Here is a 27,714-nt window from a genome sequence, read left to right as displayed (position 1 = left end):
TTTCTGCTATTTTTAGCATACGTCACCGCTTTGAGGCTACACATCACGTTAGTTTCAAAGTTGTAAACATTTCTTCCAATTATGAAACGTGTATATCTTCCATATTTCTTGACAACGTTGCACCTAAGCTGTGTTGTTAGCATTTTTTTATGCAAGAGTAACTGAAATCCGGTAAAAATTAGACCAGTTCATATGCATAATAATTGGATTTGTCACCTTTATAGGGCCTTTATGAACCAATATGTGTGTATTTTTGTTACAAATTTCTCAAAGACTTCCTTAAGTTTTTTATACTCCTAAAGGACATCCTTCACACGACAGACAACACATCAAATAAAGAATTAAAACAAAGTACCGATAGCTGGTTTTGGTGGATTGCCCAATTAAAGAATTAAAGTAATGCAATTAAATCATTTGAAGTTTACTCTCATACAGTTATTAGCTACATACAATCTCATCCATACTCATCACAGATGCAGCTCGATTGGTATTAATTCAATAGCACCATAAGCATTATTATATATGTACACTTAATAAAACACATAGTAACAATTCATTGCAACAGCCTATGGTAAATGAACATGCATTAAAACATATGCAACTTTAAAGGGACCGTCAACCGCGATTAACGAAAAAAGACAAGTTCTAAAATACCGTTTTTTTTTATACAATTATTAGTTTATATTGATTAAAATATCACGACTGGTATAGTACATTACTTGAAAAAAGTTTTCATATTTTCAGTATATTCGGTAATAAATTTTACTGGGTACAGGTACCAGGTAACTACCATTTAACCATAAATAATGCAAGTAGATTGATCATCATCATCACGTGGTAAACCCAGGAATGCGAATTGTGCATGCATAGTGCATTGTATATATTATATATATAAAATTATCAATCTACTTGCGTTATTTATAATGTGTATATCGCTATGTCACCTATTTTCGCGTTGTACTTTCGATTTCATATCACAAAATGTTATTACCGAATATACTGAAAATAGTAACTTTTTTCAAGTAATGTGACACACCAGTCGTTATATTTTAATCAATATAAACTAATAATTGGAAAAAATACGGTATTTTAGAACTTGTCTTTTTTCGGCAATCTTGATTGACGGTCCCTTTAAGAACCAAAAAACTTTATCTGGACAACATGATGACTGAAAGTGCTCACCTGAGTACAGGCAATGACAAAGAAAACATCTGCCAGCTGAATGACATCACCTACATGACTGTCCTACATCAGATGTTTATTTAACTGTAAACCTTTTACCACTTAGATCCGTATTTTGACATATGTGTGGTCCCTTAGAATGTAACATTTAATTAAAGACCTTTCTTACTAGATTCAAATTTTAAAGGCTTCATTTCAACCCTGATACTGATGAGGCGCAAACAGCATAAAACTGAACAGACTGCAAGTTACTCGAAGGTTGTTCTGGTTTTATGCTGTTTGCACATAGCCATTTTCACTTTGCTTCTAAGTGGGAAAGGGTTAATGCTTCCAATTGCCAAGTGCAAACACTGATGGTATGGCTAATTTAAATTCCACTGAGATCTTGCCATCAAACCAAACTGCACTAGCTTTGTCAAGGTTAGACAAAAAGAGACAGTCAATTGCAATCTAGCAAACACGGGACAATAACACTGGTGTTTGTACACTGATCTAGGCCATCTTTGAACTGTTTCTACATCTTAAGGTGTTTCAAATGCCGTAGATGTTAAGTAAAGATCTGATGAACAATCAAGTTCCAATCAGCCAGTTGTTTTCACATGATCAAAGGGCAGTTAATCGTGTGGACTGTTCTGACAAATACATTATTGACAGATCCTAGATTTTGATTTCATAAACAATCATAATGCATGAAATTTTAAAGTATCAATTATGTGTCAATTTATCAAGATGAAGATGTCCCCTTTAACAAAAGCTAATCAAGGAATTCCTGCTCAGGTAAGATAAAATTGTAAAAACTAAAAAATGATAACTCATATAAGAACATTAAAAGCTTCACCAATAACCTTTGATTTTACAAAAACTATTAAACCATGATCTCTACAAAAAAAAGTTATAAAATAACTTAACATAGAAGTTAAGCATAGAATTAACATAATTATAATCATGGACAGAACAGGTTTTAATGACTAAATACAACATTGACCTATCTTAGTTCGTCAAATTCTCCAATGGAATGCACAATGCCGACTTGATCTCTAAAATACAACAAAGATTCTATTAAAGAGACATATTTAATAGGTTCACAAATAAAAATCCAAATTATAAGCTGGACATAATAATATTGGTGAAAAAATCGTATGCAAAACATGCTTTCCAAATATAAAGGGTTTTTACTGCAATATTTTCAAAAAGAAATATGAAAATACTTCTTTCAACTATAAAGTCACAGAAGTATACCATGGAATTATTGACAAATATTGGCAAATTAATTTTTTCACATTTAAGCCAAACTTTCTTAAAAATATTGGACACAAAACAGTTAACTCTGTTTATACTTACATGTATCACAAACAGACGGACTGGCGCACTGACCGATCCTGTCAGGATTTCTTGGAGTTCTCGCTGATTGAGCTGGTGTTCTTTATTGCACTGATAGCTTGAGTCACTGAGGTCACATCCTTCAGGATCATCTCGGCCACCTTGCGAGCCATTTCTTCTTTCTCCTTAAAATACAACAAGATGTTGAGTTTAATAAACGCTGATGCGTCCGGTAGAAGTCTTGCCATTAAAGATTCATTGACCCCTTTCAAATAAGATTGAGTGCAAAAAAGGTCAACGTCACCTAGCAATGTGTCTGAAGGTAACAAACGCCCCCCCCCCCCCTTATTGCACTGGACTCAGAAGCTAGTGCCCTTTGTAACTTTGCTACACATAAAGCCTATAACACATATGTGACATTGACATTTAAGCAAGCATCATAGTATGATCATGCTTATGTTATGTTTGTTTTAAAAATTCTTGATAATATTATGAGTCACAGTGGTGTAGTGGATATGGTGTTCGCCTAGTGATCTGGAGGTCATGAGTTCGATCTCCTTTGTGGGATCGTTCTTTAGATTTTCCCCATCAACACCACATACTGGTTCTAGTCCCAGGAAACCGACTAGAAAGCATTTCAGATAAGCCTTAGGTTTTCTATGCAATCGAGCCAAAATAGATAGGTTTAAATTAAACTGAATGACCTAAAATTCTTTTATTCTTCATAATATTAATATTTCTGTAAATCAGCTTGCAAATGGAATAGACAAATATATATGCTAAAAGTCTTAATCAAGAAAATCTAAGAAAAAAAAAACTTTACCAAACTGACCAATCTTTGTTGAAATAGTTGTTATTCTGACGTATTGATGTATGAAGATTTTCTCTTGCATTTTTCAGTTAGCAAACGACTACAAATTGATCAATGTGGCTGATGACAATGCCGTTTGGTTCCATCTTTTCTTCTAGATACACTAAAAATAGCCCCACAACAGCAGAATTTTGCTAATGGAAATTTGGACAAAGTTTGAGCCACTGGAAGCCATGTTTAATCAGTCAGCAAACCTAGGTGATGGTCATTGAGTCCTGATAGAAGATACAAAGCTTACCTTCTCCTTGTCTTTCTTGCTACGGAAGAACCGGCCCTGCTTCTGTTTTCCGGCTTCCTGCTCCTCAGGGTCTGGGTCAAACTGGGACACAAACTGACCCAGTGTGTCAATCTGACCCAGAGACATCTTCCTGCAAATGCAAAGGTTAACACTTATGAGTATAAACAAGAGGGCCATGATGGCCCTGTATCGCTCCACTGTTTTTTCTTTGCGAAAAAAACGTGCAATGCGCATGGGTTGAAATGTACTCAAGCATGTGACTTTCTCTTTCTATCCCTCGTCCCACTGGGGGTTTAAAGTTGGAAGGGTGAGCATTTTTATATATGGAAAAAAATACTACCGTGTTAACTAAACAGACTTAAAAGCCCAGGAATTGTTGCACAGGTTCTTTGCTTATAACGTAGGTACATTTATCTCTCCAAAAGATATTGTCGTTCTTTCTATTTCACATATTTTTAGATGCTGAAGATCAAATCTACTCATTTGATTTGAAACAGATTCACAAGACCCATAGGAATCAAAATGCCTTAACCCTTTACCAAACGACACATTTTGGACTTTCCCAATTTGAAAGAGGTTGCAGACGTCAATTAAATTAAAATGGAATATGAAGGAAATGATCAGGTAGGGTAGAAATAATTGTGATAAAAGGAGAAATTGCTCATCAACCCACACATCCCTAAGACCAACAGGCCTGCCAATATTATGATAATCTAAAGACTATTTCTTTATATTTATAAATGTATTTAATTAAGTAATACATTTGACTTCTAAGATCAATTCGTAAGTTTTATTTAGAAAATTATAAAATGGTCAGAAATATATATGGATTGTTGAGCAATTGACAACCATAACCACAATTCATGAGTCACCATTAACAAATGGAACAGTGAATCATTAGTTATTAGAAAGCAGCATATACGATGGTTAAGAACTTTGCACTTCATTAATTTCAACACCTTCTCTTGGATACAAAGTTTGAGTTTACCGTGCAGTATCATATATCGACTTTTCTTGAAATAATCATGTTCATGGAAGTTGTGTTTTTAAAATCAATAATATATTATTAAACTGGTTTAAACACTACAAAAAAGACATGAAATTAACATGTCATCAAAAATATTTTCATCCGGATATATGGTCAATTTCGACATATTTAAATAAAACCCGACTTTTTTCAGTTTGTAAGAAAAACATTCAGAACACATGTTCTTACTTCAATACCTTTGTAAGCAGTCACCATCTGACCTAAAATGGCACTAAATGACAGGGTTTTATCTCATGTTTACAAGATGTTGATGTTGTTGTTGGTCACAGCCAAACGGCCGCAGTAATCTCCACTGGTAAACGTCATATGTTCAGTTTTGTGACCCCCGGGGCCGGGTCAAATTTGAGCCCAGGGGAATAATTTGAACAAATTTGGTAGAGGACTATTAGATATCACTACATACCAAATTTATTAGCCCTAGGCTCTATAATTAGGAACAAGAAGATTTTTAAAGTTTGCACACAATAGGCCTTATTTAAGCATATGTTCATTTTTGTGACCCCTGGGGCAAGGTCAAATTTGTTCCCAGGGGCATAATTTGAACAAACTAAGTAGAGAACTATATGTCACTACCTACCGATTTTGGTAGAAATAGGCCCAATGGTTATGGACAAGAAGATTTTTATAGTTTGCACAAAATGGGCCCAATATAAGCATATGTTCAATTTTGTGACCCCTGGGGAACGGTCAAATTTGATCCCAGGGGCTTAATTTGAACAAACTTGGTAGAGGACTATAAGATGTCATTACATACCAAATTTGGTAGCCCTATGCCATACGGGTATGGACAAGAAGATTTTTAAAGTTTGCACAAAATAGGCCTTATATAAGCAAATTTTCGATTTTTTGACCCCCCAGGGCAGAGTCAAATTTGACTCCAGGGGCATAATTTGAACAAACTTGGTAGAGGACTACTAGATGTCACTACATAGCAAATTTGGTAGCCTTAGTCCCAATGGTTATGGACGTAAAGATTTTTAAAGTTTTCACAAAATAGGCCTTATATAAGCAAATTTTCAATTTTTTGACCCCCCGAGGCAGGGTCAAATTTGACCCCAAGGGCATAATTTGAACAAACTTGGTAGAGGACTATAAGATGTCACTACATACCAAATTTGGTAGCCCTTGGCCCAATGGTTATGGACAGTTAGAATTTTAAAGTTTTCACAAAATAGGCCTTATATAAGCAAATGTTCAATTTTTTGACCCCCCGGGGCAGGGTCAAATTTGACCCCAGGGGCATAATTTGAACAAACTTGGTAGAGGACTATAAGAAGTCACTACATAGCAAATTTGGTAGCCCTAGGCCCAATGGTTATGGACAAGTAGATTTTTCAAGTTTGCACAAAAAAGGCCTTATATAAGCAAATTTTCAATTTTTTAACCCCCGGGGCAGGGTCAAATTTGACCCCAGGGGCATAATTTGAACAAACTTGGTAAAGCACTATAAGATGTCACTACATAGCAAATTTGGTAGCCCTAGGCCCAATGGTTATGGACAAGTAGATTTTTCAAGTTTGCACAAAATAGGCCTTATATAAGCAAATTTTCAATTTTTTAACCCCCCGGGGCAGGGTCAAATTTGACCCCAGGGGCATAATTTGAACAAACTTGGTAGAGGACTATAATATGTCACTACATAGCAAATTTGGTAGCCCTAGGCCCAATGGTTATGGACAAGAAGATTTTTAAAGTTTGCACAAAATAGGCCTTATATAAGCAAATTTTCAATTTTTTAACCCCCTGGGGCAGGGTCAAATTTGACCCCAGGGGCATAATTTGAACAAACTTGGTAGAAGACTATAAGATTTCACTACATAGCAAATTTGGTAGCCCTAGGCCCAATGGTTATGGACAAGTAGATTTTTCAAGTTTGCACAAAATAGGCCTTATATAAGCAAATTTTCAATTTTTTAACCCCCCGGGGCAGGGTCAAATTTGACCCAAGGGGCATAATTTGAACAAACTTGGTAAAGGACTATAAGATGTCACTACATAGCAAATTCGGTAGCCCTAGGCCCAATGGTTATGGACAAGTAGATTTTTCAAGTTTGCACAAAATAGGCCTTATATAAGCAAATTTTCAATTTTTTAACCCCCCGGGGCAGTGTCAAATTTGACCCCAGGGGCATAATTTGAACAAACTTGGTAGAGGACTATACGATGTCACTACATACTAAATTTGGTAGCCCTACGCCAAATGGTTATGGACAAGAAGATTTTTAAAGTTTGCACAAAATAGGGCTTATATAAGCAAATTTTCAATTTTTAGACCCCCCGGGGCAGGGTCAAATTAAACCCCAGGGGCATAATTTGTACAAACTTGGTAGAGGTCTATAAGATGTCACTACATAGCAAATTTAGTAGCCCTAGGCCCAATGGTTATGGACAAGAAGATTTTTAAAGTTTGCACAAAATAGGCCTTATATAAGCAAATTTTCAATTTTTTGACCCCCCGGGGCAGAGTCAAATTTGACCCCAGGGGCATAATTTGAACAAACTTGGTAGAGGACTATAAGATGTCACTACATAGCAAATTTGGTAGCCCTAGGCCCAATGGTTATGGACAAGTAGATTTTTCAAGTTTGCACAAAATAGGCCTTATATAAGCAAATTTTCAATTTTTTAACCCCCGGGGCAGGGTCAAATTTGACCCCAGGGGCATAATTTGAACAAACTTGGTAGAAGACTATAAGATGTCACTACATAGCAAATTTGGTAGCCCTAGGCCCTATGGTTATGGACAAGTAGATTTTTCAAGTTTGCACAAAATAGGCCTTATATAAGCAAATTTTCAATTTTTTAAACCCCCGGGGCAGGGTCAAATTTGACCCAAGGGGCATAATTTGAACAAACTTGGTAGAGGACTATAAGATGTCACTACATAGCAAATTCGGTAGCCCTAGGCCCAATGGTTATGGACAAGTAGATTTTTCAAGTTTGCACAAAATAGGGCTTATATAAGCAAATTTTTTGACCCCCCGGGGCAGGGTCAAATTAAACCCCAGGGGCATAATTTGTACAAACTTGGTAGAGGTCTATAAGATGTCACTACATAGCAAATTTGGTAGCCCTAGGCCCAATGGTTATGGACAAGAAGATTTTTAAAGTTTGCACAAAATAGGCCTTATATAAGCAAATTTTCAATTTTTTGACCCCCCCAGGGCAGGGTCAAATTAAACCCCAGGGGCATAATTTGAACAAACTTGGTAGAGGACTATAAGATGTCACTACATACTAAATTTGGTAGCCCTAGGCCCAATGGTTATGGACAAGAAGATTTATAAAGTTTGCACAAAATAGGCCTTCTTTAAGCAAATTTTCAATTTTTTTACCCCCGGGGCAGGGTCAAATTTGACCCCAGGGGCATAATTTGAACAAATTTGAAAGAGGTTCACCACATGAACATTCCTGAGAAATTTCATCAGAATTGGACCAGTAGTTTAGGAGAAGAAAATGTTTAAAGAAAAAGTTAACGCACGCACGCACGCACTGATGCACACACAACGGACACAGGACCATGACATAAGCCCCGCTGGCCTTTGGCCAGTGGAGCTAATAAAACCCGACTTTTTTCAGTTTTTAAGAAAAACATTCATAACACATGTTCATACTTCAACGCCTTTGTAAGCAGTCACCATCTGACCTAAAATGGCACTAAATGACAGGGTTTAATCTCATGTTTACAAGATGCTGATGTTGTTGTTGGTCACAGCCAAGCGGCCGCAGTAATCTCCACTTGTAAACATCATATGTTCAGTTTTGTGACCCCCAGGGCCGGGTCAAATTTGAGCCCAGGGAAATAATTTGAACAAATTTGGTAGAGGACTATTAGATATCACTACATACCAAATTTAGTAGCCCTAGGCTCTATAATTAAGAACAAGAAGATTTTTTAAGTTTGCACAAAATAGGCCTTATTTAAGCATATGTTCATTTTTGTGACCCCTGGGGCAAGGTCAAATTTGTTCCCAGGGGCATAATTTGAAAAAACTAAGTAGAGAACTATTAGATGTCACTACCTACCAAATTTGATAGAAATAGGCCCAATGGTTATGGACAATAAGATTTTTATAGTTTGCACAAAATGGGCCCAATATAAGCATATGTTCAATTTTGTGACCCCTGGGGAACAGTCAAATTTGATCCCAGGGGCTTAATTTGAACAAACTTGGTAGAGGACTATAAGATGTCATTACATTACCAAATTTGATAGCCCTATGCCATACGATTATGGACTAGAAGATTTTTAAGGTTTGCACAAAAAAGAACTTATATAAGCAAATTTTCGATTTTTTGACCCCCCAGGGCGGGGTCAAATTTGACCCCAGGGGCATAATTTGAACAAACTTGGTAGAGGACTATTAGATGTCACTACATACCAAATTTGGTAGCCCTAGGCCCAATGGTTATGGACAAGAAGATTTTTAAAGTTTTCACAAAATAGGCCTTATATAAGCAAATTTTCAATTTTTTGACCCCCCCGGGGCAGGGTCAAATTTGACCCCAGGGGCTTAATTTGAACAAACTTGGTAGAGGACAATAAGATGTCACTTCATACCAAATTTGGTAGCCCTTGGCCCAATGGTTATGGACAAGAAGATTTTTAAAGTTTGCACAAAATAGGCCTTATATAAGCAAATGTTCAATTTTTTTACCCCCCCGGGGCAGGGTCAAATGTGACCCCAGGGGCATAATTTGAACAAACTTGGTAGAAGACTATAAGATGTCACTACATAGAAAATTTGGTAGCCCTAGGCCCAATGGTTATGGACAAGAAGATTTTTAATGTTTGCACAAAAAAGGCCTTATGTAAGCAAATTTTCAATTTTTAACCCCCCAGGGCAGGTTCAAATTTGACCCCAGGAGCATTGTTTGAACAAACTTGGTAGAAAACTATTAGATGTCACTATATAGCAAATTTGGTAGCCCTAGGCCCAATGGTTATGGACAAGAAGATTTTTAATGTTTGCACAAAATAGGCCTTATATAGCAAATTTTCAATTTTTTAACCCCCCGGGGCAGGGTCAAATTTGACCCCAGGGGCATAATTTGAACAAACTTGGTAGAGGACTATAAGATGTCACTACATACCAAATTTGGTAGCCCTACGCCATACGGTTATGGACAAGAAGATTTTTAAAGTTTGCACAAAATAGGCCTTATATAAGCAAATTTTCAATTTTTTGACCCCCCGGGGCAGGGTAAAATTTGACCCCAGGGGCATAATTTGAACAAACTTGGTAGAGGACTATAAGATGTCACTACATACCAAATTTGGTAGCCCTAGCCCCAATGGTTCTTGACAAGAAGATATATAAAGTTTGCACAAAATAGGCCTTCAATAAGCAAATTTTCAATTTTTTTACCCCCAGGGGCAAAGTCAAATTTGACCCCAGGGGCATAATTTGAACAAATTTGAAAGAGGTTCACCACAGGAACATTCCTGAGAAATTTCATCAGAATTGGACCAGTAGTTTAGGAGAAGATGTTTAAAGAAAAAGTTAACGCACACACGCACGGACGCACGCAAGCACACACGACGGACACAGGACCATGACATAAGCCCCGCTGGCCTTTGGCCAGTGGAGCTAAAAATGACTATTTGCTGGAAATTTAAATAAGTGAATTTCTGATTTAGGCCACAACATTAAGGAATTTGCATTGGTAATTTTCTTATTTGTTTGTAATACTTGTCCGCTATGACCACTACAAACCCCAACCTCTCAGTGAAATGACGACAATTGGACAACTCATTATCAACAACAACACTCTGTTCCTATCAGTGCTGAGAATAAAGCTATGATTCCAGTACTAACCCTGCGTCCTTCCTCTCCCAGAGTTTGTCTGGGTTGAGCAGAGTGTCGTCCATGTGGATGTTGCGTATGTTCTCTTCGAGCTTGCTCAGCTGCACAGGCCGAGATGAGCCCGCCGCCAGGAGGGTGTTCCGGGAGCTGATGCTCTCCCCTCCCACTGAGTGGGCACCTGCACTGTGCTCCGAAGATGTCTCACTTCCTGGTAAGAAGAGGTATACACATATCTACTATATGATATATTTCCACAGCAAAGAACGTAGGTCCTCAAGACCATCATAATATTATTTCAAGATGGCAGAGAGCGATTATGAAAAAGACCAACATTTCTACAATAGACAATGAAACAAGTAACCACTTTATGTTTAAATCTTAACTCTTTTCCCCATAAGAAGCAAATTGAAAATGGCTTTTGCAACCAGCATTAAACCACAACAGCCTGCGAGTGAGGGTTGGAAATGAAGCCTTTAAAACTTGAATTTAGTAAGAAAGGTATTTAAATAAATTTAACTTTTTATTTGACTGCAAATGCGTCAAAATACATAACTAAGTGGTAAAGGCTTAATTAATTGACTGACCATAAACAAGTGTACAAACCTCGTCTTTTTCTACGCTGTCCCAGGGGGAACTCTTGAGCAGTCTGTACAGCGGACACTAGCTCCGACAGAAACTTGTAGTAGATGTCACTGGTTAAATACTGCTGGAAATACCTCTGAAAATCAGGAGAGGAATGATTAAACAGTAATTTAAGAATTGTTACTTAATAACTCATTATTTGGATGCTGAATATTTCATATTTACAATCTTAATACACAGCATCTAATATAATTGGTTGTATTTTTGAAAGCTTTTTAAATGAATTGCATGTAAATGGATTTGTCTTTTTACTTGAAAAAGGTCTGTGCTGTGTTTACGAAACTCAATGATGAAGCATTTTGAAATGTTGTACCAGCTAAATAAACAACCACAGTGGGATCTTTTTTCCTCGTCCTTTTGAAACATTTGTGGAACTGTCTACATTGTTGGATTCTTTTTTTGCAACTATGGTATAACTTGATTGTTCCTTCACAACAATCCTTATGATACAAAAGAGACCAAGTAAAATAGTAAAATCATGAGTTTCCTAGCTTGTGTATATATATATATATATATATATTAAGTCGAAACCCGATGGCTCGAACTCGTCGGAACTGGTAACAAAAGTTCGAGCCATCCGGAATTTGAGCCATCCGATTTATAATAAACTTTTGTTTACGAACACGTCTGCAGTACATTTTTACCTCCAGTTGAAGAGTACACATATTGATTTAACTCAGGTCTACTTCGTACTACTATCTGTTTTGAATAAGAACCAAATATATACTTAATACTTTTATTTACCAATATTTTAAAACAGTTTCAAATACAATAAAAATATCATAAAGTAAGTTATATCTGCAAGTTTTAACGTAGCACATTTTCTGGTAACACAGAGCACTAAAAAACAAAACATGCGTCAGCACTATATACACATCATTTACATATGAGACAGTATTACATTGATTTTTTTATTGATATTTTTTTAAGAATAACATTTTGTCAGTCTGTGTTGCGTTCCTTAGCTGTTATCGTGAAACAACATTTTTACGACTAGTTGAGAATGAACGTGCTGTGAGTTTTCGCACTCCTCGAGATTATTTCTGATTATATTAATACAAAATGTCATCTTTTACTTAAATCAATTAACGGTTAAGTCAATGACATGTTTGCAACAGGTGTTATATCCATTATTGAGTGCCTTTAATCAAGCTGTCCTAATCAATTTACAGTTTATGCGACCCGAAACGAGTTCAAGCCATCCGAACAAAAGAACGTGTGAAAATTGTCACCGGGACTGTGAAAACAGGTCGAGCCATCTGATATTTCGAGCCTCGCGAATTCGAGCCATCCGACAAAATTTTATATGAATATATAGCGATACAAATTTGGTGCTTTGATGAGAGTTCGAGCCAACCGGAAATTCGAGCCAAGCAAGTTCGAGCCATCGGGTTTCGACTGTATATATATATATATATATATATATATATATGGTTAACTATCGTACACAATTTAAAACATAATTTATATTGTGTACACATTTTTGTTAATTTTATTACGCAAATAATATGTTTTTACTCAGAAGTTACAATATTAATTATAGTGCAATCATTTCATTAATTTGGTAAAACTGTACCGTCATGTACCTGTTTTTAGCACACAACATAATCCATCTTGCCATATAAATTAATTAATGTTGAATTTCATACTGCAGGGTAAAATTGTGTTATTTTGGTATTTGTGAGAGTTCTCGTGTATGTTTGAAAGGCACGAAACATAATAGTTTTAAGTTAAATTTCTTCTTAAACTTCAGGAGCACTAAGAATCTTTAAAAAAGAAGGATCACCTTTTCCAGCGTGTGTAGCACGATATGCCGCGGCTTGGCAAAGCAGTCTGGCAGCGGACCCTCCTCCCGGCAGATGTTACTCTCCACCTCAAACCTCACGTTGTCAGGGAAACCGAGGGACACTGCTGCTTGCAGAGAGAAATACCTGCACACAATCAAAAGCTTTATTTTTAGTTTAAATGATAATCGTTCTATAAAAGTGTTCAATTTATTTTAAAAGGTCTGCCACTTTTAATTTTTAATAACAATTAATATTTTCATTTAAAAGAACAATCAGGAGATAGTGTAAACATCGTTTCATCAGATTTGTGTTTGAATCTAAAGGAGTCTGTCACAAATGATTAATACCAATTGATTCGACATTAACAGTACCAGAACAACTGGACGAATGGGCTCTCATTCTTGTTTAACTGCTGTTGACCTACTGCTTCCGTAACTTGTTCATTCAGGACAGCACAAATTTGAGAGGCAATATGATTACTGGCCTCTGATAACAAACATCCTTGTAGCAACCAGGATTATGACCAACAAAAGTTGACCTACTTGTCATAGAGCACCATGGCGTCGGTCTGTGCCATTTGCCCATCGTAAGTGTCTGCATTTCGTAGGAGGTCGCCATAGTTATCAGCCGCTATGAGGAACTGCAGCAGATCACTGAGGCCCTCCTGCTCCAGATACTGCAAAACCACAACACAGCATATGTAGGGATACATCTACACTTTTAACCCATGTATGCCTAGTGGACTATCACATACTTCTAAATTGGATCAATTTATTTCCAAAATTAGGGATTTCTAGTATACTTATTTCTATATTTAGAATATTTCTTACAGAAATTCCTTAAAGCAAACAGCGCAGACCCTGATGAGATGCCGCATAATGCAGCGTCTCATCTGGGTCTACGCTGTTTGCCAAGGCCTTTTTTCAAGACGCTAGGCATAAATGGGTTTAAGGTCCAAATTGCTGCCAGTAGGCCAATTTTGTTTTAAAGATATTTTTTACCCTTTACCACATAGATACGCATTTTTCTGCATTTGTTTTCCCTTAGAAAGTTAAATTTAAATTTAGACTTTTCTTACTAAATTCAAGTTTTAAAGGGTCTATTTCCAACCCTTAGTTACTGATGAGCAACAATCAGCATAAAATCTTAACAGATTGTCAGTTACTCGCTGGGTGCAAAAGCCTTTTTTACTTAGCCTCCTCACGGGGGAAAGGGTTAATTAAATTGTGAAACTAGAAATGTGTCTGTTTAAAGAGCAAGGTTCCCCTCGTAGCAAATATATCCCATCACAGATTTACAACTAAAATATCATCAATAATCTGAAACGGTATCCAATTCAACAAAAACAACAATAAAACTGCATGGCACTGTCACAAATACCTTATAAGATATACTAAATGCTTTTAATATAAAAGGTTCAATAGATCTCCCCTACAACAGAAATGTTACCTCCATAAAGTAGAACAGAGCCTGTTCGTTGTACATAACATCGGTGATGTGGAGTATTCCACTGGTTAGCACCTCTACCTGGTATTTACAATGGTGGGCACTACTCTTATAACCATCAAAATAACTGAAATGAAGACAGGTTGCTGTCTTAGCCATTACAATAACTGAAATGAAGACAGGTTGCTCTCTTAGCCATCACAATAACTGAAATGAAGACAGGCTGATCTTATAGCCATCAAAATAACTGAAATAAGACACGCTGATCTTAATATAGCCATCAAAATAACTGAAATAAGACATGCTGATCTAATAGCCATCAAAGTAACTGAAATGAAGACAGACTGATCTAATAGCCATCAAAGTAAATGAAATAAGACATGCTGATCTTATAGACATCAAAGTAACTAAAATTAACACAGGCTACTCTTAAAGCCATCACAACAAGGCTATTGTCAAGCAATATGGTCCCCCACCGGCTCCACCATTGTCAGAAATTCCACCATTTTCAGAATTTTTTGTAGTTTTTTTGGTTGCCATAGCAACCTCAATTTTTGACGTAGGAACAAAATGAAATGAGGTGCATAATGTCCATATTGCCATCAATCCATTTTCCAAGTTACATGAAAAAAATATTAAGAACTTTTTAAGTTATCGCAGGATCCAGAAAACCACCATTTTCATAAGTATTTCTAGTCTATTTGTTGCCATAGCAACCAGAATTTTTGATGAAGGAACAAAATGAAATGATGTGCATAATATCCATATTGCCATCTATCCATTTTCCAAGTTTCATGAAAAAATATAAACAAACTTTTAAAGTTATCGCAGGATCCAGAAAAGTGTGACGGACGGACGGACAGACGGACAGACAGACAGACAGACAGACAGACAGACAGACAGACAGACAGAGGGAGCACAAACCATAAGTCCCCAGAACTGAAATGATCAAGGGCTGATCTTATAGCCAGGTATTTTACCTGAAATTAAGAAGGGCTACTCTTATAGACAGGCTGCTTTCATAGCCATAAAAATACCTGAAAAGAACACAGGCTGCCCTTAAAGTCATCAAAGAACCTGAAATGTACACAAGTTGCTCTTTTAGCCATCACAATACTTAAATACAGAAAGTATTTAAAAACTTACCTTTCTTGTATCTTGTTCAATGCAAACTGCTGACATTCTACAAAACATTCCGGATCTACCTGACCATCTTCTCTACAGATTGCTCCTGAAACATGAACAAACAAGGGCTGTTTGTAAAACATGCATGCCCCCCATATGGGCTGTCAGTTGTAGTGGCAGCCATTGTGTGAATACGTTTTTTGTCACTGTGACCTTGACCTTTGACCTAATGTAAGTTATCATCCGGAAACCATTGTACTATTTCGAGTCACTGTGACCTTGACCTTTGACCTAGTGACCTGAAAATCAATAGGGGTCATCTGCCAGTCATGATCAAGGGGGGGAGTGAGAGGGGGGTATAATGTGGGGTGGGGTAATTTATAAGATGTTTAAAAAAAATTGGGGGGGGGGCAGGGGGGGGGGGGGAGTTAGAGGTGGGTATTATGTTGGGTGTGGTAATTTATTAGATGTTAAAAACAAAAATGGGGGGGCCGGGGGGGGGGGGAGCGTAGGGGGGTGAGAGGGGGGTATAATGTGGGGTGTGGTAATTTATATGATGTTTAAAAAAAAAAAATTGGGGGGGTGGGGGGGTAGGGGGGTGGGGGGTGAGAGGGGGGTATAACGTGGGGTGTGGAAATTTATAAGATGTTTAAAATTATTATTATAAATAATTTAATTACCAATTTAAAAATCTAAATGAATATCTAAATGCAACTGCTTCAAGAACTCTGCAAATCACCATTTTATATGACACTAAATAAGCAATTGTAATAAATAACACAAAATTAAATAGCATTCAGATTATTAAAATTTAGCACGTCTTCCTACATCAAAAACAAAACACACTAAAGAACTCTTATGTTTGTTATCAGTAATTATAATCAGTATTCACACCTCTATTGATCGATATATACATCACAGGACAAGTACATGTATCTTTAAATTGTTTTGAGATTTTTACAGTGTGCAAATTTTTCGACCACCTTTATTAATTTCACGCGTCTTTAATCCGCTATTCACAACTTTTTTGACACTAGGTCTGAGGTGCAATAAACCGGCTCTGAGCAGTTTAGAGAGGTACAATTGCGTATGGAATGACCTAATTTTGATCCAAATGATGACCGGTATTCGGAATTGAGGGGATTTCGGTTTCAATATTATATATTATATGCATGGTTTTATAGGAAAAAAATGGGACCGGACAAATTGCCCAGTTTAGAGAGGATTCCGGTATAGAGAGGATCAGGTTTAGAGGGATTCCACTGTATATTAAATGAAAATGTAATAACAATGTTTTACACACAAAAAGAAACCCTTATAGTGATGAGAGAGTTTAGATGAAACCAGCATCTGAAGAATGTCACAATCCCATGAGAGCAATCTGTCCATTGTATTTCAGAGGATGGAATGATAATAACTTTCCATGCTCTTTGATTTTCCAGATATTCCAATTTCCAGAAAAGTTTTCCTCCAATTACAATTATATGAAGATTTCAACGCTCAAATCAAGACAATTAATATCAGAAGAAAACTAAAAATCTAGACATCAATCTGTCTTTCACAAATAATCCAATAGTCTGATATATTATAATACAAGGTATTTGATTGTTATTTCAAGGATGAAAATGTTAACAAAAAATATATATTAAATTTAGTTACCATTTTGTTAGACAAAATTCTAAAAGAATAGCATATGTAAACTTCCCTTATGATTAATAATTGTGGAAATGCATGGTAAAGGACAACAAAAGATTTCTGAAATACATTTTGCCCCAAAATCTGCATACAACTTGCCAATACAATCATGCAACTGTTAAATATAATTATTACCTGCCTACATGTATGACTATTAAACTCATGACTATTAAACTCATGACTTGTATTGACAGTGTTCTATCTTTCCTGGATAATAAACAGTAACATACTTTGGGAGTTCTTAAAGCCACACGCCTTGAAATGAAATACATATTAATCAATACATATAGATGCAATTTGAACGTGTGCAAAATTGTCAATAAATCTATAGCCTAGTTGGCAAGTAATTTATTAATTTTCAAACGGTATCGCTTTTAAAATGCAAAGTAGTATTTCTAAACATATGCATCAATTTCAAAGTTCAAAAGCGCAAAAAAGACAGATTTCTACCTTGTAACCAGCATATATATTCTAATTGGCATAGATAAAATATGTTTCTTATTTATACTTAAATTTACCAAGCCAAATAAGTCGTGTGGCTTTAAGTCAAAGCATCTTAAGTTAAATCATCTCAGGTAAAACATCTTAGGTAAAGCATCTTAGGTAAAGCATCTTAGGTAAACCATCTTAGGTAAACACATCTTAGGTCATTGCATCTTAATTTAAAGCATGCTAAAATCAAAGAATCTAAGAACAAATCATCTTAGGTCAAAGCATCTTAGCTTAAATCATTGTAAGTAAATTATCTTAGGTATAGACAATCCCAGAATCGATAAATTGACCGCAGCCATATTGGCTTTCACGAGACCCGCTGCCATTACCGTACTGCAAAATCTGGTAGACTACAGCGTTCAAAGATCTCGCAACAAACAAAGATTGGAAACATTACGTAATTATGTTTCACACCATTAGAAATTAAAAGTTAACTTAAAATATTATATTCTAGATTTTTTACATTATTTTTACATTTTTGGCTCTGCAACATTATATTCAGTAACAACACGTAATGTTTTAAACCGAATACTCCTTTCAGTTGTGCCTTTGCTTCAAACACAATTTTTTCTTTATTGAATGTAATTTATTGAATATACTTAAAAGTGATATCAGCATCTAAAGTGTGAAGTAAACTTTATGCTTTTTAGCGTTAATAATTCCGAAGATATTATTTAGCAAAACTTTGGAAGATTTATGGCCAAGCTACACAATTTTATTGAAAATCAGATATCTGTTTTGTTTAAAACGTTATTATTTCTTTATAAAAACGTCTAGTTCCGGAGATACTCATTCAGAAATTTATAAGATTCAAGACTTTTTATATTGAATAGTACAAATCTTTGTGTGTTTTTTTTATTTATCATTTCATTATTAATATTTCTTATTTAAGTATCATTTGTAAAGGTAATGCAAAAATCTATAGCTGAAATAAAGTTCATGATTTTAAGTAAAATTGGTTCGAAAATATTTATAAACGAAACTCAGTAAGATTTCAGGTAGAAAAAAACTTTTTTTATTTAAAAGTATCTGGTTTACTGGTACTCGAAAACTTTTTTTTAATAATAACTTTATTTAAAAATCGCTTTCAAGCTTAAACAAAAATCTCTAGCCGGAAATTAATTTTGTGCATGTTGTGATTTTAAATGAACTAGTACAGGACAGATTCCTTAGCATAAATGATTAAGATGTCAGAACATGGCAGAGTTTTTTTTATTGAAATGTGCATATCTGCTTTAGCCTTTAACTTAATTTTTATTTTATTATTTAAATAACATTTTACTGGTTAAATCAAAGCATAAAGCCTTAAAAACTGTTTTTGTGTTATTCTCAATATTTACTTAATTGATTTCATGCTTTATTTAATGTTCTTAATAAAAAATAAATTGAAGATGAAAATGTTCAACATAACACATATGGAGCCTTTAATTAAGTCGCTTAAATAGTTCCAATTATTTTCTATACATTCCATAAACGTACTGATTTCTTAATTTAATTTTCACTTTAAAGTTAAGATTTTAAATAAACACTTAAACTCGAACAAAATAAGTGATATTTTTCTTCGTTAATTACGGATTGTCAATTTAAGCAAGATAATGGTCTTGAAAAAAAACAACATCTGCAATAGAGGCACGAAAGCATTTCCTCAGTGGCAGAAGATGTCCCATGTCTGTGACACCACATTCTGCACATGTGTTGCTGCTGTTATTAAGATAAGATATCATGCGTCACCTTCCAATAATATATAAAACGGACAATCAAGGTATAATTCATGCTGAGTTTTATGACTCTTAAAAAATGCAGATGAACCTTGTTTCAATTAATCACCAAATAACTGATAAAAATATTTATTTAAAAATAGGAACTATTATGTGATGATCAAATCGATAACAGAAACTATTTAAATCTACAAATATATTAAATAAAATCGCTTCACTTCATTTTATTGTTCAGGCACCTATACACACATATATACACCCTGTATTGTTATTCAGTACCGAAATGATGGTGCATGCAAGATTTCAGGGGCGGAAATGCTGGAGTAATCGAGCTCTGGGATTGTCTATAATCATCATAGGTCATATCATCATAGGGTGAAGTGTCTTTGACAAGAGAATCAAGAGAAAAGCATTTTACGTCAAATCATGTTTAAGATATATCATATAAAAACTAACAGTCTTCATGTTACAAACCTTAATCTTTCACTTGATTTAAACGATTTAAATGACAGTGAGTCAAAGCATTCTCTAGTTAGAACATGGACACACAGTGTCCGACAAATTTCTTATTTTTCAGGTAGCCCACTGGGCTATCAATAAAAATATTTGGTAGCCCATAAAATTTTCTTACAGAATGATAAGAGGCAGGTTTTCATCTTTATTTTATTTCTTTATTTACATATACATAATATGTATACATACATATACATAAAACAGCAAGTAGTCTGATGTACACAGTCAATATTGTAAATTAATGTTACAGAACAGGCACCGTGTACTTAAATGTAAATGTACCAAAGAAAATCATATACTACATGTAGATATTACATGTATGTGCACATGTATGTGTACTTAAATTCGGTCAGCACGTTAAGTCGTAAACGTAAATAAAGCGTTTAGATGATCAATACGATTGACTCGTATGGTGTTAATCAATGCAATTGCCCTTTTTAACAACAAATACAAAGTTTCAAGAAATCAAGAGTATTGAATCATTTATTTACATGTACTTGTGTCCGACTTTAAGTACTGTCCGAATTTACGTATTGCATCCGTATGTTACGACACTTGTGTGCAGTCAGTTTACAATACAACAATTGTTTCAATAATGAAGGAACTGATACAGCATAACGGTAACGATACAGCGTGTTTACATGATATTTTATTAAGAGAAAATGTCAATGCCAAATAATTCGCGAGATACCCCGGTACTTTAGTTGAAATTCACAACGAAACTTTTAATGGAAATTAAATGATCTCAATGTTGTACCTGCTACGAAATTTTTATTTACAAATAAATACACCCACGCCAATTTTCGCGCGTTTTTTATCAGGACAAAGAAATTCATTTCTTAAATGTAGAATTTTGTAACCTAAAATAGCTGTACACAACACGTGCAAACCGTGGCAGGTTATTTACGCATGTTGCAATACAACGGTCCTGATTGGGAGCTTATTTCATCATATCTTTAAATAGAACCATATTCCGAAATTCATTTGACACTTTAGAAAATTTCAAACGTTTGTGTTTATGACTCTTATCGTCTATATTACCCACCCATTATTTGGTTTTAAAAATATAAATCGGGCATATATGGGATTATTGATTTACAGTCGATTAATCCAATTATTAATTGACAATGCAAACTAATTAGCAGGTGTTAACCGCGTTCACAAAGTTGTCATTAATATTCATTTTCGGTTTCGTTACCGTTAACGCGTTTGAAGAATCCGCTATTGTTTTGATTTATTTAATGTTTGGCGTCCTTGGATATTTAACGACATCAAAAACGTTGTCGCAATTACTCATTGTTGCGGTTAACAAAGAATTCCAAACTGCGAAATGATGTTGCATCATGTGCGCCAACTATCCAACCGGCTCTCATTATATTATTAGCAGACGACAAATGTTGATTCTGATTGGATGATTAAAATACACTGTTACTGTTTAAGGCATTACTGCAAGTGGTCGGTGACTGATAAGTTAATTGATTGCACTTTGTTATCGGATTATAAGCAATACACAGTGTACAAACACAAGGTCAGCGTGTTTATTCTACGCATGTCTGTCAATAAACCGGGCTACCGCTCTTATAGATTTATAGTATCCCGGCGGGCGTCAGCTGGAAAATTTCAGTAGCCCGATGAAAAATGTTGGTAGCCCCCGGGCTCTGGGCAATGGATTTGTCGGACACTGGACACAGATTTCAAATCTTAACCCCTATTGCCTAGACCTTTGTGGTGTATGCAAAAATCAATTGGCATCTTCCTTTTCAACCCACTGGTCCAACGACCTGGTACCAAATCGCTGATTTGTGCTAAGCAACATATCCCTGCTTCTTTGAAGGGGGCATTTATATTACCAATTTTGGAGTAGATACAACACATATACTTTTTTATATGTTCATGTTGGCTTGAAACTAATCAATTTATTATTTTCTTACAGGAATACTCAAAGAATATTGAGAAGTTGTAGCAAGCATTGTAATGTTCAAAATAATTATAGCTAAACACATGAAGAAGCTAAGCATTAAAGTTTCTAGTTTCGTCAAATCAATTTATTACACAGACATGTCCTTTGGCTACACGCACTATCTAACCAACTACAAGACACTTCCTTTAATTAGGGATTTCAATTCAATTTAGCTTTCACCGTAAAAGCATTTGCATTTACTCACTTCAAATCAGAAAAAATGGAAAATTCAAGACCTTAAGGGCTTCCTACATGCCTTTTCTAAACTAATACACTGGGTTTGATATCACTTGCTTTAAAAGCTTTTTCTTTCAAATGCTTTTATGCACAAGACTCAACGGTAGAATAGACAAGACTGAAATACATTTAATCAAAAGAACAACATTTATGAATGCAATCTTTTAACAATCATGTTCAATTAGCAAAGATATAACTCAACTCATATGAGTAAGGCAAATATAGTTTGTCCACATAAAATACAAGGAGGCTAAACAAATTACTTTGTAGTCATATTAAAAAATAGCAAGGAAAATATTTAAAGAAGTTTCAAAACATTGACAATCAAATACAAGGGCTGTTTGTAAAACATGCATGCCCCCCATATTGGCTCTCTGTTGTAGTGACAGCCATTGTGTGAATATGTTTTTTGTCATTGTGACCTTGACCTTTGACCTAGTGACCTGAAAATCAATAGGGGTCATCTGCCAGTCATGATCAAATGTACCCATGAAGTTTCATGATCCTAGCCATAAGCGTTCTTGAGTTATCATCCGGAAACCATTTTACTATTTCGGGTCACCGTGACATTGACCTTTGACCTAGTGACCTGAAAATCAATAGGGGTCATCTGCGAGTCATGATCAATCTACCTATCAAGTTTCATGATCATAGGAATAAGCGTTCTTCAGTTATCATCCGAAAACCATTTTACTATTTCGGGTCACCGTGAATTTGACCTTTGACCTAGTGACCTCAAAATCGATAGAGGTCATCTGCGAGTCATGATCAATGTACCTATGAAGTTTCATGATCCTAGGCATAAGTGTTCTTGAGTTATCATCCGGAAACCATTTTACTATATCCGGTCACCATGACCTTAACCTTTGACCTAGTGACCTCAAAATCAATAGGGCTCATCTGCAAGTCATGATCAATGTACCTATGAAGTTTCATGATCGTAGCAATTAGCGTTCTTGAGTTATCATCCGGAAACCATTTTACTATTTCAGGTCACCGTGACCTTGACCTTTGACCTAGTGACCTCAAAATCAATAGGGGTTATCTGCCAGCCATTATCAATCTACCTACAAAGTTTCATGATCCTAGGCATAAGCGTTCTTGAGTTATCATCAGAAATTCATTTTACTATTTCGGGTCACCGTGACCTTAACCTTTGACCTTGTGACCTCAAAATCAATAGAGGTCATCTGCGAGTCATGATCAATCTACCTATGAAGTTTCATGATCCTAGGCGTAGGCGTTCTTGAGTCATCATCCGAAAACAATTTTACTATTTCGGGTCACCATGACCTTGACCTTTGACCTAGTGACCTCAAAATCAATAGGGGTCATCTGCGAGTCATGATAAATCTACCCATGAAGTTTCATGATCCTAGGCGTATGCGTTCTTGAGTTATCATCCGGAAACCATTTAACTATTTTCGGGTCACTGTGACCTTGACCTTTGACCTAGTGACCTCAAAATCAATAGGGGTCATCTGCGAGTCATGATCAATGTACATATGAAGTTTCATGATCCTAGGCCCAAGCGTTCTTGAGTTATCATCTGACAACCACCTGGTGGACGGACCGACCGACCGACCGACCGACCGACATGAGCAAAGCAATATACCCCCTCTTCTTCGAAGGGGGGCATAAAAATTGGGGGGGGGGGCAGGGATTCTGGGTTGGGGCGTGGGGTGTTGTTTGGGTGAAATACATTGTGGTATTCAGGTAAGTGTTGTTTTGTCAAAGTACATGTTTGTATTTATAAAATCTCTCATGATAGTAAGAAAATATTTGCAGTTTGAAAGCAATAGCTTTGATACTTTAGAATTCAAGTGGATCTAAACACAAAATTTAACAAAATATTCACTTACTAAGACAAAAAAGGGCCATAATTCTTACAAAATCCTTGATACAGTTGTCTGCTCTTGTTTATAGATTTGGGTCATGTTGGTAAAGAAGTTTGCAAAATATGAAAGCAATATGTCAACGGACATTGAAAATATTTGAGGTGATAAGCAAACTTTAACATAGATTTATCAATATTATGCATATTCTAAGTGAAAAAAGGGCCATAATTCTTACAAAATGCTTGATACAGTTGTCTGCTCTTGTTTATAGGTTGGGGTCATGTTGGTAAAGAAGTATGCAAAATATTAAAGCAATATGTCAAGGGACATAGGATATATATGGGGTGGTACGAAAACTTTAACATTTGTATGCTGATCACGCTAACAATGACGCTCACGCCGAGGCCGGGGTGAGTAGGATAGCTCCACTATATATATTTCATATATAATAGTCGAGCTAAAAATGACAATGTGCAAAATACTACAACAGACAATGGATTACAATAGCTCATTAGGATAAATATGACAGTTAAAATCAAGCTTCCACAACTATAGAAATTATGAAATGTGCTAACAACAATGTGATACACTATTTATACATACTGATAGTGTGGTTCCTTAGTTGATCAGTGATGCCTATAGGATGAGTGGCTTCTTGAGCTAAGTATTTGGTGAATATACGCACTGCATCTTGCTCTACACCTGAAATTATGGAACACATCTTGACTTCCTGTAGACTTTTGAAACTAGCAATTCATTCTGCGAGAATCTTAGCGGGCTCGCAACTCACACGGGATGAACTCGTGAGAGTCTTAACAAAGTTGTAGCTGATTCGTAGACAGATCACGAGATCATCGATTTCCCGATTGAGTCACGAATTACCTACGATTTCATTACGACGCCCAAGAACGCACTACGACGCTGTTACGAGTCAACTGCGATTTAATTTAGTCTTGGAGGTCCTGGCCAAATTTTAAACATGTTTAAAGTCTGGCCACGATTTTTTGGGAGCTCACGAGTTGCAGGAATCACTTACCACTGGCCCACGACTAGCTACGAATGAGTTAGGTCCTACGCCGATTGAGCTACAAATGTCCCTGACCTCAAAATATTGGAAATCGGGACAAATCGTGGGGAATCGGGTCGTAGTGGAATACCCCTATAAGGCATTAATTATATCAACAATGTGATTGTTCATGAGATATATATTGTGATAAAAAAAGCTTACCTTATATAAGATTACAGTATGAATGACGAAACTTTAGATTCCACTTACATGATTGGAATAACTTTTATATAGAATATATATAATATTATTTACAACACACCACAAGGTATAAAGATGGAAGGCCCAATACTGACATAAAACCATTCTCATGTGACTGCTTAAATTATAGAACATTGGATATCTCCTTATATAGGTATTTGGAGCGATTGACTATCTATTAAAATAACCAACTTTGCCAATCCATACAATCTAAAGTGTTAGCAAAAAATGCAAACAGGTTATTAAAAGGTTTTTAACTTCATGTTTGCACATAGCAATTTTCACTTGCTTATATGTAAGTGGGCAAGGGTTAAAAATGAATGCATCACCCCAACCACTGCAAGTTCTCTGCAAAAGGCCAACATTACAGCATAATTATACTGTTGCACTTTGATGTTCTGATATTTTATACTAAATTTTGCTATAATTAAACAAAATTTGCCTCATTTGAGTGAGTATAGTGAGGTTTGACACACGCTTTGGTCAATAATTTAAGAATTGCATCAATATGTAGGGTCATATGTTAATTAAAAGTGCAACTTAAAGAAAGCATGATGAATTGTCTGTCACAATTGGGTTAGTAGGTTCACATGATGTTTTGAATCCTATTTAATAATAACCTGTTGCATGTTTTTGCAAACACTTATTAATTAAAAGTACATCTTAAATATAACTTTCCAAAGGACTACAGATATGTCAAAATACGTATCTAAGTGGTAAATGGTTAATATTGAAGGGTTAATATTGACATATTTATTCTGAGATATATAAAATAAAACACTATAAAGTGCTAAAAAGGAAAAAAGGAAAAATCATATAACTTATGTCGCTTTTCAAAGAAAAAGTTGTTTCTTTCGCTGCATAGCATAGTTATTTTTCTGATATTTTTTTATTTTATTTTGTATATGCATATTTCCCACAAACTAATATAATCAATAAGGATATATTTCCAACTATAGTTATAACTGAAGCAAGAAATATAACCAGGGATTTCAATAGACGCAGAATCCTGCGTTTTGACGCGATCAAATTAAAAATGACTTGTTTTTGACGCAACCCTTTTTTCTGCCGTGCGTCATTTTGACGCATCGAAAATTTGACCCGTGCGTCAGTCAGTTAACATCTGGAGTTCCATGGTAATAAATCACACTGTGCTCCTAATTGAAATTAATGTTTCAGTATTAGGAACTCGGTCTATAATCGAGGGAATACCCCGGGCGTTGTTCATCTTATCTCATCTTCTCCAATACACATGTCACCTTCTAAATAGTGCGTGCGCACTAACTGGGTTATTAGCAGCAGCGATTACGTGATAATTGATTGACCATCTGATAATTGCAGGTTCTTTTGCAGACTTGCAGACGGCACAGGTTAAAGTAAGTCGGCAAAAGTAATTAAAGAAAAAATATAATTGATCAAAGGTCTATTAATTACGTAGATCCACTAGTAAGTCCAGCGAGTTTTGTCAGTTTGTTAATCCACCGATAATTACGAGTAACACCCATCTTACAATGTACATGTATATAAACTGGAATCACAGTTCATTTTTTATACTAACATATTTCGGACATGTGTAGTATTCGGATAAACAGTAATAGATATACTAGATGTTCCATGCATTTTGATTCTGTTTTGTTAGAATGCTATCATAGGGATGATGATGATATAATGACGATAAATATGTGATGAAAAGGTGCTACCGGTACATATCTTAAATTACTTAAATGTGTTAAAAGACTTAAATGTTTTAAAAGGAAGTAGATTTTAATGTACCAATTCATTAAAATATGTTGTGTATTTTATCATGGTATTGTTATTTAATAAAGCAATATAACTTTTTAAGATATTATGTTACTCTTAAAGCATATTTTTATCTAAAAAATTGAATAATACAGACAAAAACACATTTAACACGCTTCAAAATTGACCCCAGCATTTTTCAATTTGACTCCTCAAATTTCAGTCCAGGGGTCATTGACTCCTGGTTTTTAAAATCTATTGAAATCCCTGTATAACTCATGCAGGACAATAAAACAAACGTCCATAATGGAAAATCTGGCAATCAGGGACTTGGGTGAAAATTGAATTTGTCTATATTCATTCGAAACCTTGCATTTCATCCTCACTTAGTCCAATAACCCCCCCCCCCCATCCACCCATGTTTAACAAACTACTTTGGATTTATATCAATCTTAAAATTTGCAAACTCAATGGATTGTAAGTTTCAAGATCAACGGATCCGATTAAAAAATTCTGAAATACACCAATATTATGGGAGATTATAACGTTTAAATGCATTTCCATATCATAATTCGATTAAAACCATCGTATTCAGCGAGTATACAGCCGATAACTATGCCGATTTTTCGCACTTCGTGATCGAGTCGACATTTTTGTTTAAACCGGAAGTGACGTATGAGTTAACCACTTGCTACGAGTTCATAACAAAGGAAACGATATCAGCTTTTGTCTTTTTAAAGTTCGTCATATAACGTGTTTTTATTTTTCATAGTGCACACACACAGGAC

General features: G+C 35.5%; 1 protein-coding gene across 2 annotated transcripts in view; it reads right to left on the bottom strand.

The window, feature by feature from the left end:
• Positions 1 to 703: 703 nt before the first annotated feature.
• Positions 704 to 27,714, bottom strand: part of LOC127847022 (A-kinase anchor protein 10, mitochondrial-like) — a 60,916-nt gene continuing 33,905 nt past the window's right edge. For both annotated transcript variants that reach the window (XM_052378536.1, XM_052378545.1), the window contains exons 5-14: positions 24,523 to 24,621; positions 15,488 to 15,572; positions 14,345 to 14,468; positions 13,438 to 13,571; positions 12,895 to 13,039; positions 11,070 to 11,184; positions 10,479 to 10,674; positions 3,612 to 3,741; positions 2,524 to 2,687; positions 704 to 2,219 (exon numbers count right to left, since the gene is read on the bottom strand). In XM_052378536.1, coding sequence (XP_052234496.1) covers positions 2,565 to 2,687; positions 3,612 to 3,741; positions 10,479 to 10,674; positions 11,070 to 11,184; positions 12,895 to 13,039; positions 13,438 to 13,571; positions 14,345 to 14,468; positions 15,488 to 15,572; positions 24,523 to 24,621 — 1,151 coding nt within the window. In that variant the 3' untranslated portion in view covers positions 704 to 2,219; positions 2,524 to 2,564. The remainder of the gene's footprint in view (positions 2,220 to 2,523; positions 2,688 to 3,611; positions 3,742 to 10,478; positions 10,675 to 11,069; positions 11,185 to 12,894; positions 13,040 to 13,437; positions 13,572 to 14,344; positions 14,469 to 15,487; positions 15,573 to 24,522; positions 24,622 to 27,714) is intronic.

Source organism: Dreissena polymorpha, chromosome 1 (genome assembly GCF_020536995.1).
Source record: "Dreissena polymorpha isolate Duluth1 chromosome 1, UMN_Dpol_1.0, whole genome shotgun sequence".
NCBI classification, from domain to species: Eukaryota; Metazoa; Mollusca; class Bivalvia; order Myida; family Dreissenidae; genus Dreissena; species Dreissena polymorpha.
Note: the sequence above shows the minus strand (reverse complement) of the source record. Positions and strands in the feature narration are given on the sequence as shown.